Source organism: Battus philenor, unplaced genomic scaffold (genome assembly GCF_028537555.1).
Source record: "Battus philenor isolate CCGP_79_NKW_IND1 unplaced genomic scaffold, ilBatPhil1.0.hap1 SCAF_28, whole genome shotgun sequence".
Lineage (NCBI taxonomy): Eukaryota > Metazoa > Arthropoda > Insecta > Lepidoptera > Papilionidae > Battus > Battus philenor.
In genome coordinates this window covers 7,751,638-7,768,794 of record NW_027181691.1, presented here as the reverse complement: position 1 = coordinate 7,768,794, position 17,157 = coordinate 7,751,638, and the positions used below count along the sequence as shown (strand labels likewise).

The window sequence follows — 17,157 nt, the reverse complement described above, 5'->3', positions numbered from 1 at the left end:
AAATATCACTTTTAGATGTATTAAAAGTACCTCAATATTCTTATTGAAATATTATTATTTATTATAAACTGACTTATTAATATAATTATAAATATTATGCGATTACATGTAAATTTATATATATGTAGATAAATGTACGTAAATACTCTAAATAAAAGACTTTGGATATGCTTTAAAATATAATTTAAGGAATATTATATATATAGGCTAGATATTATTTATCTTCAATATATTAAATGCATTATAATATTATATATATTTATATTCGTATTTATTTATCAGTATTATTATTATAATATATAATATAATATATAACATTGATGTATGGATTATGTATGGAATATATTTGAGTTTAAATGTATGAATGTATAGTATTACGTATGGTATTTATAATCTACATGTACATATGTAAATAAAATATTGCATTTATTGTGTATTTATGTATATAATCTAACATAATCATACTATATATGGATTCATACATACATAATGAAGAAAATCGATAATTAATATTTATATATATTTTTGTATTTAACTTTCTAACGATTTATGTATTATCTACTATACATTTTATAGATCTCACTGGTTTTGTTACATGACTAATTTTTATATATGAATTGTGCTCATAATAGATAATGTAAATAAGAGATTGTATGATTATTTATATTATTCACATAAAGACAGTCTGTTCACTAATTTATTTCATACATGTTCACAATAATCAATAAAACTTGTGTTGCTCGTTTTTTATTCTTTTTTATACCATATAACGATTATTTTAAAAAATGCCAGAAATTTAAAATCAAATTAATGTTTCATTTATTATCTGTATGGGACGTACTTCAGCTGTCCTCACGTATGCTATTGAATCTAAAACAAAGTACTTTACAGATAATACCGTAGGATGTTTTTTTTAGGTTTAAATACAAATATATTTAATGTTTCAATTTTTTTATCTTCCATATCCAAGAAATGTTAACTTGGTAACACCATTCTTAAACTCTTTTCAGATCAACGATCAACGTCCGATAATATAAAGATATTGCAAAAAAAAAAAATTAAAAAGCATTACCTTGTTAAATGGTCGTCTTCAGATTACATAGTATATACTGCCTAAGTTAATTTGATACGAAGTCATCCAAAGCAAAAAAAAATCTAAAAAAAATGTCACACTTCTATCCCCCTTGGTAGTGTCAAGTCTCCGGAAAAGGAGTTTTGCAACAGAGTGCACTAGTCTTTGTTTTCTTATTTAACCCAACGCCCTGTCGACGTTAGACCACTTTCTATTCCTATATGACGTCTCATTAAATGCCACCACAGTAATTTCCTGAAATCGAAACCTATCAACAGGAAGGAAATATAAATATGTGAAATTTCCGACTTTGCGGTTGGAATAAACTTAGCGTGTTCCGGATATGACTGAATCCACTATGTTTATTTATTGTTGAATATATAAATTAAATTAGATAGTGTAATATTTTCTCCGAAATATATCGATTATAAAAACACCATGTCAGTAATTTATTTTACGGTTACAATTTTATATAAAAAAAAATCTTAATTGCTAACGATTCAAAATATTAATGCGTAGAATATGTTTAAAGTATAATAAATGTGTGTAAACTTTCACTGGCGGCGTTACTCAATACGCGAGACTTCTAAAGTGGACTTGTAACACGACACAGTCAATGGAACTCATGCATAATGTAAACACAATTCGCAGCCGTTGCCAAAATACGGCCAAATTTGGCGCGAAGTTATTTGTGTCGAGGAATGCTGAAGTGATTTCGCTTCACCTGTGTCTATACAAAACTATCACACCCATCACGTAATCAATTGGATCCTCATTTTTATATCACAGCAAAATTTTAGATCACATTGAGACATTCATGCAGCTGTTTACCTAGTAAGTAAGATAAAGATAACGTATCACCTTAAAAGAGCATAATCTAAGAATAGTTAAGGTGTCTGGAATCTATATAGCTTTAACGTTTCATGACACTGGTATCATAAAAAAAAAAAACAATTTATTATAAGAGTAACAAGTATAATTATAAAAATAACGTAACGACGACATAGGTTATAAAGAAAAATGAGTCGACATAATTACATAGAAGACATATCTAGATTCTTCTTTAAAAAAAGAATCAATTATTATACCACGATAATCCAAGATTAAATAAAAGGACATTTTCGCAAATTTGTTTTTACAAGTTATTGTCGCATTAAAGTGTAAGATTTGATAACAATTTAAAAAAAATAATTAATATTAATTAAATTACTTGAAAACATCCAAAATTCCATGGAACAATTTCTTTGTTGCACTTTTAGTTTTAATGACAACCAACTTACTGTAATAATCAAAATAAGTAAATACTCCTTGCGCGATTGTAGACTTTATATGTGAATCGTTTACATATACAGCTTTATTTGAAATTAACCAAAGAATCAACAAGTCACATTATTTCTTTTTTGCTTTTTTAAAATAATTATCAAAGATCATTAAGATTATTTATAAGAGCTAAGTGAGATCTTTTAAACACGATTTGAGACAATTTCTCATTGGATATCATCATACATGGATTTGTATTAATAATTGGATATTTTGTGGTCACTTATATATATATACATATACATATATATATATTTATTTGCTCCTCTTTATACACTCTAAAATAACCTTCCTGCAATTTAAATAGGCTTAGGTGCTAAAGAAACTATATATATACATGTATAAAAGTATGTACATTTATACGTATATATATATTTATATATATATATATATATATATATATATACATCTTCCTCAATCACACATATAAAAAAGTTACGCACGTAAGTTAATCCAATCCGGTACATTTAAAATATAAAGCGGCCCGAACTAAGGCCCTCGAGGCTCGCTACTTTTAAAGAGGTTCTAGGCTATGCGCATTTAGTGCCCTGCCCCTTAGAACGAGGAATCTACAAAAACCATTCGAGCATAAGTGTAAACCAGATTAAAATTAAAAGATAAAATTAATATATATGTTATAAATTTTATATTGCGCGTTGCGTATATATAAAACAACACCACCAAAGTTTAGTTGACGCAATATAATTGCGTATATATTCAAACAGAATTACTGTTCAAGAATTCAATCCTTGCGATGGTCATTACAATATTAATAAAATATTAGAGGGGTCGGAAACTGTCGTCATTTCTGTCGACATATTCTATAGAAAAACCGATTGATTTTACCGCTTCGGCATTGAAAATTTATATAAAAATTTATTACATATACATTATAAATAAAAACTTGTCAAAAATGTAGTCGTTTGAATTTAACTTAAGCAACATTACATTCCGGTCCCCGTAATAGTTTCCAGCGACATATTTAAAGTATTTGATGATTGAGAATAATAACATACTATTCTCTTTATCAAAGTACATCCATTCCGAGGTCATGTAACTAAAGTGAAAGTAGCAAATCATCGTAAATTCTCAATAACAATTCAAATAATTCCCTTAAATTACACGGTCGTCAGCCACCTGCAGGCATGTTCGTGGGTTTGGAATGGGATAATGATGATAATTGCTTTTATTTCTGACGTCACAAGATTAGAATTCGATTTTTTCTTTTCATAACTTTGAAATCATTACATTTTTTGAGATTGAAATTACAAGTATTTATTCTGAGAAATTTTCGATTCCCTTAAACCAGTAACTGAAATAACTTTAATTTTTAGAATCACGAATTTTATTATTATCGATCGATCGTTGATGTTTTTTGAAATTTGTACAAATTATTCGAAATCTGATAAAAATTATATAGTTTTAAAAATATTCAACAGATTAATATTCTAAATTGACTTCTCTCTAAATAATCGAGAAATTAATGAAATTTATATATTAATTGTGAGTGAAGGTGTATACATAAAAGTATTATATGTTTTTGTAATAAAAAATTGATAAAACCATGTATTTTAGGATATTTTGTAGGACATGTCGTCGAAAGGGAAATGTTTGTCAATAACCTGTAGGTTAAAAAAACAATGTGCTATCATCCTAACAAATAAATTTTATTCACAATTAAATTTCATAATATAACATAAGCTAGACATAGGACGCTTCCACGCAGTTTTATTGAAAATTACAGAGGAGTCCCGTACCCGATACTAAACGTCTTATGACTGAAATACTAATGATGATCTAAAAAATTTTTGTAAATTTAAAATAAATCACTTTTTATAAAATGTACTACGGGTAAATTTCGGTAATGTATCTTTCGATCAAATGTCTACTTCTAAAATCATTGTGTTTGTCAGTAACGCTAATCTAGTAATATTTAGACACAAGTTAGTATATGTCGTCACTGACTGAAACAGGTATAACCTTAAAATGGTACACGGTAATACAAAACGCTATTATAAAGCGGCAGCATAATAATTAAAATAATATCAATTTATTGTTAGAATACAGAGCGGAACAAGCAATTTTTCACTAACGTCTTTAGTTGCCAATGTACTTTAATAGTTTTTGGACATGTATAACAATACAAGGAGTTCGAATTCTGACCAAAGAAACTAAATAGAGGATAGGAAGAAAGATTGTCTTTTATTAAAATCGTTATTCAACGAAAATAATCAATGGCTAATGATTTATAAAACGACTTTTGGGTGTTGATATTAAGGTTTTGATAAAGGTTTTATATGTATTAGTAAGTCAATAGAGTATGAATGTTTGGGCGGTTTAAATCTTCAATTCGCTAACGGTACTAATTTGGACTTTGGTTGCCACCGCCGGTTTTTATATGGGCTCATCAAAGTAACATTTCGCTTCCTGAAAAATATTCAATGGGCGTATGACGTCATGAAGATGACAGGCAGCAACTGGACTTTTGTTAAAGTACTCAGCATTAAGTTTGTGATATCGGCCCAAAGAATAAGACGTATATTAAATTCACAGTATTCAGTTTCGTTAAGTTCTTCATCCCATAGTACTCCACCACTTTGCTAAGTGTACAGAGAGATTGGTTATCCATAAAAAAGCTTTAAACAGATAAATGTACAGTTCATTTGCCACAAATGCACCGAAAGGTGCATCCTGCAAGCCCTATAGGACATAAAAAATGAAGTCGTGTGAATTTTACTTAAGAAAGCGACATTACTTTCCGGCTTCCCTAATATATACAATAAGACAAAACATACGTGTTTAGTTTTTTTATTCCTTATTTAACATAAAAATTAACTGAAAAGACGTTATTAATGCGTTTGTTACTAACATGAATTGTGCAACAAAAAATCTATATAAAGTTTTTTATTATTATTATTATAGTAAAATAAACCTCTAGAGCATTCATATCTTACAAATTCCATTAGTAACAGTACTGGTAATATATAAATATAGTATAAGTATTAAAATTTCCGACAATAGCACTGCGGATCTTTCTATACAACGTTCACTTGTTTTCACTTTTGTTCTCAACCCGTCTAAAGGTTTATGAACACTCAAGATTTTCACACGTTGACTTCCACATTACTTACGTGAGAGATAAGATACAATAGCTTAAGGCTGTGGTTATGTTACTTAAACGATCTGTACAGGATGATTAGTTGTAGGTGTGAAAGCTTTAAGGCAAATGAATAGCTAATTTGTCAGTAAAAAATCTTTACAGCTTTTAAATCTATTTTTAATCACTCCGTATAAAGTGAGTTTGAAATATGTTATATTAATTTATTTTACTATTGAAATATATAAGACCAATATCTCCTGCCAGAACAAAGTCTACAGATGGGAAACAATAATAAATTTTAACAAGTAGTTCGATACATCCGATTTTAGAAGAAGTTTTTTATTAACATTACCATTACGTTAATTATTATTTTTGAAACAGTTGATTTTTGGTTGGGGTGCACCACACATTGCTTTTGCAATTATTGCCAATCACCTGGTGTAAAACACATATGTACAATTATTAATTATTAGATTTAATATTTTTTACAACTAGTGCTCTCCGTATACCAGGGTATGCTGATTTTAAGCAATATATTTTATTAATTTTGTTTTGAGGCTTATATTTGGGCACATTCCATTAAAAAACTTTTCTTGTTTGATTCAAGATTCGAACGCTCCTTATTGTAGTTTTCGTGGTTTGAAGAAGAATGAAAATCGTGTGTTGGTGGAATATGCCAAGAATCTTACTACAAGAGAGAATTTTTTTATGACCCCTGCTATTTTCCCCTGACTTATTATAGAGACATGGCTATTATTATCAATGATTCTTTCAATTTCCATTTTCATTTTCATCCTCTCTTTACAATTTTTTTACAAATTCGCTTTCTTTCTTCTTTCATTCTTCACATTTTACCTTATTCATTCATTTGCATTTTCGTTGCATTTTTTAGAGATTTTTATCTTTTACATTTCGAATTAAATACAAGAGAATTACTGCCGAGGCAATTGAAGTTATTTCCGTACGATGTTAGCACTAAGCAATCTATTCTGTTAAAACCTCAGTCGGAAGCAGCTAAAAGATATTACATAATAATTTTTTAATAATGTAATAGCGAATATTGATGATTGTGACAATGGGGTTGACATGTCCAGACATGAATAAAACCCCAATATAAAATTAAATATAATACAATGTCGAAAAATATAAATCAAGATAATAATAAAATGTAAAGCAAACGTTAATCCTACATATGAATTTAAGTGTAAAAAAAGAACTCCCACGCTAGAACACATGTGTAAGATTTTGTGCCAATAATTCAACATAGGACACATCAAGTAATAAAGTTTCAACGCCTTTTATGACATGTTGGATGGAAAGCTGTAATGTTAGTACAAGTTGTCTTGTAATTAAACTACCTTATTTGTTTTTATACTATTTTCTCGAGTAGTGAACCATTGGGCATGGAAATCGACAAAATTACATCTATAAGAAAACGATAAATTACTCCCAACTTGATTTGTTAGTACAAAAGCAGCGTTTTTTTCAACTATTACAATTTTTGATAAAAAACAAAAACATTAGTGACACTGGATTGCAAAATGCTAGAGGAAACAGTGAATTGAATACATTAAAGCGAGTGAAGTTAGGTCAGTGTAACAGTTTTCAATAACTTAATAGTTTATCATTGAGAACCGAGATAATAATTTAATAATATAATTATCTATCTTATATGTGTCTTGAAAACGTCTTAATAACGGTGTACGTAGCGTGGCGTACAAAGTCTGGTGCACTGGAAAATAAACATAGATTGACGAGACAATGACTGGCACAGTGAGTGAGCTGGTAAAAAAATAATGAGGTTACATCACGAAAGTCAATCTGTGGTCAGTTCTTTTTTTTTAAAAAAAGAAAGCGAAGTCTGACCAGAAAAAAAAAGTTTTAACTACGTTCCGAATAGATATTCCACACAATTCAATATTGTAGGATATTCAAAGATTTTCAAAATAATTTTTGATATTAATCGACACGTCTTCATTTCCTTTTAAACCGTCTCCGCTTTCTAGAGATATCTTCCTTTCTTCTTATGGAGAAATCCTAAAGGGCTTCCATCCGCTGCGTGTCTACGAAATGGTTATATAAGACTAACTGCTAAAGCCTCACGCTTCTTACTTGACGGCTGCTGTCAATACTTTTGATATGCATTCGCACCGTAGTTCACCAGCGCTAGTCTAGCGTCTCGATGAACAAAGCTGATGCTCCCTATTCATAATGATAAAATGCGTGTGGAATTAATTCGGGCCCCATTGCGTAAACTTTCTTTTGGCAGCGAATTACCGAAGACCATGCAATGAGGTTTAGAAGAGTGTGATATAATCTGCTCCGTGTCTAGGTCTCTAGCTGCGACTAAGAAACGCTGTTACCCGGAATGAAAGACATAAATCATCATATTTGTGTTATTACCGTAATTATCAGAATTATTAATACCAATTAACTTTTAGATTTATTTACGTTCTTTCTGTATATATGGCTATAACTAATTTTACATTTGATTGTTTGTGTCTTGTTATTTTTTTCCTATACTAATATTTAAGTCTTCTTCTTTTTTTCAGCCGATAGTCGTCCGGAACAGGCTTCCCCTAAAGATAGTCGTCTTGCGCTGCCCGCTTACAGAATTTTCCCGATACGTTAAATTCGTCGTTGGTCTACCTACTGCTACATCAGACCAACAATTCATCTATCAATATCGGTGACTTTAGTTCTTCTGCGAATAGATATAAGGAAGAATAATTATAGCCAGGATTGTATACGCCTTCAATGTGCTAGTAAATTTCATTTTGTACTATATTATTCAAAAGCAACGTAAATTCCTTTAGATGTAAGCGTGTTTATTTAGAATAAACGAATAAACAAATGATAATAAAAAAAATGTCCAAAATATTTAAAATTATAATTTTCCTGTGTGTTAATTGAACATAGGACCATAAATGGACATTTTTCTGTCCTCTTTTCTTATTATATCGTATGGTCACATTAATCCCACATGTTCACTAACTGTACCACTGTTAGCTGACAACACAACAAGCGTATTAAAGTATGTAGAACACATTAGACCGCTCGTTAAGGATTAAACGCAGTAAATAATTTAACTTAAAAAGAATTTATGAACTATTATATATATTTTATAAAGGTTAACTGTACCTTAAGGGTTTACTAGTTGTTTTTTTTAAATGTTCTATGTTTTGAAATGTTTAATTGAAAAATCAGTCGTTGTTTAACAAAAAAAAATTTAATACGGTGTATAGCATATTTAAGAAAGTCCATATATTTATTTTTTATGTTCAGTATATAACAAATAGCCAATAGATTTTACGTATCTTTTTGTTATGTTTAAAAAAAATAACTATTCTAAAGTGTTGCTACCGTCAAAATTAAGTAATGTTTTTCAGAATAGCTGATAATCCACACGCTCTTAGTTAATAAACCTTTCGATTTACTATAGAAAAAATATTATTAAAATGACATCAAAATAGATTTTATTCTTTATATCACAGAAGTGAGTTAGACACAGGGTTTATGTAGTGCAGCTTCTTACAGGGTAATACAGTATATATGTTTGTTCCAATATACTAAAATTATCAGAGAACTATGTGTCAACTCTTTTGTCGCAAAATAAATGTATCGATTATATTGTATGTCGATGTATCTATTTAACAAGCTCCGGTTACTTATATTGTTATAGTTTAGACGTGTTACTAGTTATCAAATAATTATCAACCCAATTTCTTTGTATCATGTATTATATAAATTACATTTTGTTTACAATAAAGATTATTATTATTCATCAACATCATTTTAGCCTGTGAACGCCCACTGCTAGGCAGGCCTATAACAAAGAATTGCGGTCTTCATTCAAGGTTTTCTGACAACTCTAATACCACCTTGATAATGGACACCCTACGCTGAGTTTGCCGGTCAACAATAACATCCAGTGGCCATGTGTTCTATGCGCTGTGTTTCCTTTTCGATGCTAATACAACTTGCCAATCCATTGGCCTATATTGATTCTTTTCTTTCGACGACGGACCTCCTTTTTTCTGATTCATAGAGCCGTCCTAACTACAGCCTTCTTCAAGGCTCTGTAAGCGACAGTTTTTTACCAAAGAGTTCCGAAGTGAGCGACCCCTTTCTGTGTAGAAAATCATATTTGTTAACACAAATTATTCACATATATTTATCTAAAATTACATTGGTATATTTATTATTATTATTACTATTATAACTGTCCCGGAATCATTAAATAATGAATATTAGAATATAAATATGAAAGCAAAATATTAGATACATCAGTTGGTTTATTAGATGGATGTGAAACTCGAGGATTCTATTGCGATGAATTCACAAGTCTGTTTAGACTTGAAGCGGGCCCTAAACTGTCTAAGATGTCTAGGTAAATCTCTAACAGCATAAGCATACTGCAAGCAAAGGGAAAGCAGGCGATAACTGACGCGTTTTCTATAACACACGTGGATTTTGTTTCTAGAACTTTACATTTGCTCATATTGTTACTAGATATTAAACTTGATATATTATATTAAATGTTACTATAAATGATTTTATAAATATAGCATATGAATCTTATATTCGCCTGTTCTCCTAAGCCTTAGAAAATTAGGATCTAAAGCGTAAAGAATTTGTTATACTAACTGGTAGTATATTTATTTTGACGTCAAAGAGAGATGTAATTCATCCTATGTTGAATAAAGAATTTTTTGATTTCGAATTTTAATATGATTTATGAACATCCGTAGCTAGAAAAGCGTATATAATAAGTAAAATACATCAAAAAAATATGATGTACGGATATTTTGGTTATTATTTTCCTAACTAAATTTATGTAGAGTTCCGTGCAGATTAAATTTCATCTGAATATCTTAAAAAGTAAGTACTTAAGTACAATATCCTGATAACGATACTATTTAAACGTGGTGGCTATGAAGACTCTGAAATAAAAGCTGAAACCTAGTTTTTTATTATTATATTTAAAAAGAAGGGTCGACAATGGTCCTTAATTATTAAGTTTCACAATGAACTATTTAAGCATCACTTTATTATACGTCACCAGTGAAACCTACATACAATTTATGTAAACCTTAATAGGGTAGTGAACAATTGCTTACAACCTTATAATTAGAACTAAAGTCAGATAATTACCACCAACACGCAATCCTAAACGGGCAATGATAAAATAATTACTACCACATTTATGCGAACTTCCACATATATTTTTAGATTTACTCGTACAATAAATGTTACGAAGGGCCCTTTATAAACACATAAATAACAGCACAAAACCTGGTTTATAAATAATCTTTATCCCTGCCTTATTACGGATTTACAAGGATGTTGATAAAATGACAGCAATGCAGTAGTATTTTTTTAAAAAAAGAATCCATGGTCAAGATTTTTCGTCAAAAAATATTAATAGGATTTTTGGAATTTTTATCAAAGGAAGTTAGGTAGCAGATCGCTGAGGACCTAAACCTCTATAAATAAGTAATGTGAGCTCCTACGGAAGCGTTTTCTTGTCTCAGTGAAGGATTCGATGGTGACCAAGCCCTTAACTAGAGACTCGATCGGCCTATAAGATGGAACGCGCGCTAAAACCTGACAATAAATTTGATATTCTCAGTAGATCAACATTCAGAGCTGGTAGCCAGTCCGTAGCTGACTACTTATAATTAATGATTCAAAAAATCGTATAAAAGCCCACTTGAATAAAGGCATTTTAATTTTTTTTAATAGAGTTTTGTTTATCGGTAAACAGTACACGAAAGATCGGATTTCAGCTCAATTAGTTGGTTTCATTAGATGATGATTTGAAATTACGCGAAAGATGTAAAACTGAAGAAAGGTGTAAAACTGAGGCTGATATATTTCTTTTACAAGATGTTTATCGAGGTATTCATGCCTCTTAATTAAAAATAATATATTCTCAGTGTCATATTTAGATGGATTCTATTAAATAAACGTCGTTAAATGCTTGTTAATGTTACACTGTAATGAACAGGTATTAAAATTTCTATCCAACAACCTTCCGTTGCAGATGCTACGTCCAAGATGAAATGGACGTCGCTTCATGACGTATGTCTGAAGATTGATTTATAGTCCAATATCCAATTCTTGATACTAAGAAAAATTATTAAAATATTAGTCGATGAAAGACAATTACAATGTAAGTGTTATCTATTGCCTTTAGTTATTTCAATGATATTAATTGTTCCGAGCTAGAGCTTATCCCATCCGTCTAAAATTATAAAATACAAGATAGTTAAAATAGAAAAAAAATTTAATACGAATATGGTTATTTGTGTATGTATTTTATAACGCCCTTCTTCTGCTGATGAAAAGTTTTAGCACACATGATGAGGCGGTAGCCTTTTAAACCCGCGTAGGTGTGTTCTCAATGTTTTTTAACCCATAAAAATCATTATTAAGTAAAAAAGATTATATTGACTATAAACAATAGCATGATTGGTATACGAATGAAATTTGAAATTTTTTGGAATATAAATGAAAACATTATAACGAAAACACTGCCATTTAAGCTATAATTTCGTTAATTATACTGTAAAATCAAAAGTTAAAAAAGCAACCGTAATAAATATACGAAGTAAATAGCAATTACTTTTCACACAATGAAACATAAAGTAAAACAATAAAATTTATGAGAACTTACGTAGACTTAAATGGAAAGTATAACATGTGATGAGATTTTTCTTCGATCTTAGCTGCCCATTGTTTCAAGTGTTTGAAATGTGACACTTATTTATAACACGAGACCTTTGCTTTCATTTGACAGATTAGAACCATTCACAACTATGGGAACTATGTGATTCTCAGTAAACTTGAATTTATTTACAGCGTTCCGGAAAAGTTTTTATGAAGTATTATTAGAAACAAATCCACATTTTATTACTACTGTCACTAGATTGGCATGCGAGTTATCTAAAATAGACGAAAACAATACAGATATATTTTCAAAAACTTCGCGTTATCAATTACGAAATTGATAAATTACACTATTTAAAAAAATTGAAGAAGTTATTAACACAGTCTGGTTATGGTTTGCATAATAATTAATATTTAAGTTATTTTAAAGGTGTATTAAAAAAAATTCTTTAATTAACGGTCGTTGTAGTATGCCTTATCAAGTTACTTAAATATTTAGATGTTTTATTTGTAAAAAAAATTAAAAGTAGGAAATAAATGCAGTCAAGTATCAAGACGGTTTAAATTTATCTATTTCCAAAGCGCATCCGTGCCGCAAGCGTCATCCTACGCAAGTGGCTCGACCATTGATCCGTGACCGTGTACTTGCCGCACACATCGACGTTAGCGGAACAACGCGCGTACTACGTGTGAATGAATCCCAAATTGTATCGTACTCGCACCCAAATGTTTGTGTTAACGTGAAATTATTTCGTAGATACCAGTTTGATCGAACGCCTTTGGGTTCACTTTTCTTGTCTGGCCGCCGGCACATAGGAGTGGGGTTAGATGCTTAAAACAGACCGCATTTACACCGTGGCCACACTTTGTATTGAGCTTTCCGTAGGGGTAGTAAGCAACATGAGAAGTTACGTACTTGCCCTATTTTTGTTTGCGGCGGCGCGGGCGATGCCTGCGCTCGACCAGGATGTTAAGGAACCAGGATTGATGGGCAGCGTCTTCGGAGCCGTAAAGGAGTGTGTTGAAGACGACGTATCGTTGTGCCTGAAGGTTGTAATCGTGTAGTGCCGTGAAGTGTATGTGATATATGTGATTACTAAGTATATCTTTTGCTTGCAGGAGAAAGCCTTGAAATATGTGGAGTCCTTGTCCACTGCGAGGGAGATGGATTTAGCAGATGGAGTTACGCTTCTTGGTAACGGATCCCCGAGATCAGCGAGGGCTTTCGAGCCTTTGGCTGATGAGCCCAAAGCGAGAGAAGCGCAAGTGGAGTCAAGACTTCTGGACTCAGCCGCCGATTTCCTGGAAAACCATGTCATACAATTCAAACTCCCCTCGTCAGCTATTGAAGGCATGAAGAGATCGTTAGAAGAAGGTAAGTCTTTGCGCTAATTTACTCAATAATATTATTTTCAGCTAGAATAACAAGTATATTATTTTTGGAAAAAAATTAGTAGAGCTACTCGCAAATTTTGGCGATCATAAATATTGACCTAAACCTCAACATAATGATTATGTCACTACAAAAGCTTGTATCAAAGAGTTATAAATACAAAGTTAAATATGAAAAAAAATAGAGTAAAATTAACATAAGTTATAGATTATACAATAAGTAAACATATCTGTGTTAAAATTTCTTTTAAATCTTTTGTTCCACAAGTTACATACAGATGTTGAGACTTTCGTTTTTTACTGCTACAATATTACGTCAGTTATATTACAAAACAAAAAAGAAGGTAAATAATGAATCACGAGAGATGGTCAAAAAACGAATGAACAGTGTAAAAGTAGGCCGTTTGCAATGAGGAGACGTTAAAACAAAAAGCAGTGCAATAGTTAAAGAATCACATAGTTCCAATATCAAACAAATACATATAAGCGATAATGTTTTTCTTAAAACGTAAAGTTACAAAAAATATTTATTTTTTACGTTCATAAAACTTTACTAGAGATATTAAAAGATTAACGTCTAAAATAAAGATATCAATTATAAAATAAGTTCAAAAAACTTAACCTTAAAAAAGTAAACAAAATCAATCAGCAGTTATGATTAATTACTTGCTTAGTAATTTGACTAACTCACTTATTTCTTTTGTTATGTCAAGTATAATAGCATAATTTTTTTCAAGTGTTACCAATAATATATTATCTAAAATTGATAACAGCCTTTTTATCAAGTTAAATGTAATACATAAATCGTCAACAACATATATGTTGATATATTAAAATTTATGTCTCATTATTCTCCGAAAGTATTATATGCATAAGTGTATCGGAAACAACTTTTACTTTTACATTGGATTCGTCTTAATTACTCCTAATGTTTTCCTTTCGGTTAAATAATCATTTTAGTCACTTTCTCCCGTATTAAGAAGGATCTGACAACTTTCACTCCTGTGTCACTTCCCGCCATATTACCATAAGCACGGACATATGGCTGTATAAATGAATAGTAGGCTGATATTATAATAATAAAAATATTTATTATGCGCACAAATGATCAGCTTGATATATGTAAATTATTTTAAATTATACACAGAGTGTCAGACTAAAAATAGGTTCGATTTCAAATCATAAGTATTGTACAGTTTTTTTTTATTTTATGTTATAAAGTTGGATCAACACTGAAATATATGCTATCTATAAACACTTTAGATTTAACTATTAAAAGTATATAAAAATTTGCAAATGTAGATTTTAGATTTGACATAGTTTTACCGGACATATCGATTGAATATATTCAAAATCAATTATTTATGAGCGCATTCTTAACTATAACAATACTCCTGGCCTAATACCGTCGTGTGGAAACGTTTTCGCATGCTCGGCAGGTGTACGTACGTGATCACACTATGATAAACATTACAACGCCTACTAGGTCAGGAAAGTGGAACTTACATTCCTACTACGGTCATTAGACAAGTTCCGTACACCTCGTCCTTCTGTTCCGTCGAGCTTTCGTGATAAACCAGTTTCCTTTGCGAGCAAGTCATCGTGAAATCGTGCCGTAGCAGGCCAGACAGTCTTCTTTGAAGTCAAAGAAAGTTGTTTCACCATTCTCGATGGACAATTATGATCTTTGCATGATCATTGCGTTTTGGCGTTTCTCTTATCCCATATTATCGCGAATGTCGTAACGATAGTTGTAAATTTTTTATTAATTTTAAAGTCAAAATATTAAATTTAATTAGAATCGTTTTCATTATTAAATAAAGTCTTTCACGATTGTTTTACGCACGTATTATTTTATAACACTAACTTGTAGGTTGATCTGAGTGGGTTAAATTTTGTAAATTTTCAATAAATTAAGACATGCCATTCTAAAAACATAAATTTACATAAATAATAATATGCAATTTGAACTGGTATCTGTGGTCATAGAATTTTTTTGTTTATAATTAAAATACGTTATTGTTATTAATGTCATAAAGTTAATGCAAAAAACTTATTATCTTTGTAAAATTATATTTATTTGTGTTTAGTAGAGAATCGATCGAAATTATTTTACGCTGCACTAAATTCTTTGTTTGTTATTGTTTCGTTTTCTTCTTTCCAACTTTCTGATATGCATTATTGATATTATGTACCAATCAAACATTGTTATATTTAATTTTCAAAAGCATTTGTTGAGTTTTGGACGGCCCTTCTCATCAGAAGATCAGCATTACAAGCTGTTAGTAGCTTACTTTATACTACTTATAATCTTAAGGTAATTGACGATTCAAAAAATATTTTGGATATAAGTTTGAATTTGTATTTTAGCTCGTGGCAAGAAGAAGAAGATCAAGCAGCTCCTCCCACTCTTAGCCATCGCGAAGTTGAAGATCATGGCACTTATCCCGCTGTTCTTAGGAATCATCGCATTTGCAGCAGCCAAGGCCCTCCTTCTTGCCAAGATCTCACTTTTAGTCGCTGGTATAATAGCTCTGAAGAAACTTCTGGCAAGCAAGCATCATGAAACAAGCTACGAGGTCGTCGCTCACCCACACCACGAGGAACATTTCGCCAGCAGTGGACACGGATGGGGAAGGTCAATTGATGAAGCGCAAAACTTGGCTTACTCTGGCCACGTTAAATCTGATTAGATAATAGTGTACGCAAGGGTAAATGTTATTACCCTTGTTGATCATCAGTCATAGAACTTCGTATTTATTGTGTAGGTTAAGGAAGTATTTATTGTATATTTAATGAACGACGTCCCGCTCGGACGAACATCGAACACGAATATTTGTTGTTATGTTTTCCTAAACCATTGTTCTCAATTTGTATGATCTTGATGTATGTACTATGTTAGTATATAGTTCAAACTAGTATACGGTATCCGTATGTGTGTACTTTGTTTTAAACAATTGTATATTTAGTGATATTTATATATGTATATCATTTGATTATTCTAGTCCTCCGTGTCCTCGTTATATATTTGTTCTAGAGTCCTGTTTTTCTTAATAGATATCTTACTATTTTAATTGCTTCAATATTACTGACTTTATTATCTTCTATATTGTGTAAATAAATCGAAACTTATTCTTTACTATTCTATAATAATATAACATTTATATACATACAAATGCCTGTCCTATGTATACATTTATATAACTATATATTTTGCAAATACTACATTTTTCTTTTAGCTTTATATAACTTGATGCAATCACTATATGTAAAATAATTTTGTTTCCTTCGCACGCACTTCTTTAATAAATATTTTCAATATTGTTATATGCACGCATTAATATTGCACTAAGAGATTCGTACAAATAAAGAACTGAAAATTAAACAATTTTATAATTTAGAACGCATCCTCCAATGTCCTTTGACTTTTAATTCATCAGCGAAAAACGTACTAGACGATGACCAATGTATTACAGAATCTCAAAACCCCCAAAAAAATTAATTTTAGGGATTTAGCCTTCAAAGTTTTTAAAAATAGGTTAGACCTAATATTATTTTGAACTCGTAATGTAAAAACATTCCGTATAATTTTTTCTTATCT

At 30.5% G+C, this 17,157-nt stretch overlaps 1 protein-coding gene across 1 annotated transcript; it reads left to right on the top strand.

Moving 5' to 3' along the window:
• Positions 1–13,064: 13,064 nt before the first annotated feature.
• Positions 13,065–16,561, top strand: LOC137926037 (uncharacterized). The gene is made up of 3 exons (XM_068769568.1): positions 13,065–13,214; positions 13,284–13,539; positions 15,927–16,561. Exons 1-3 carry the CDS (start codon positions 13,065–13,067, stop codon positions 16,247–16,249), a joined length of 729 nt encoding a protein of 242 aa, XP_068625669.1. The 3' UTR covers positions 16,250–16,561.
• The last annotated feature ends 596 nt before the right edge of the window (positions 16,562–17,157 follow it).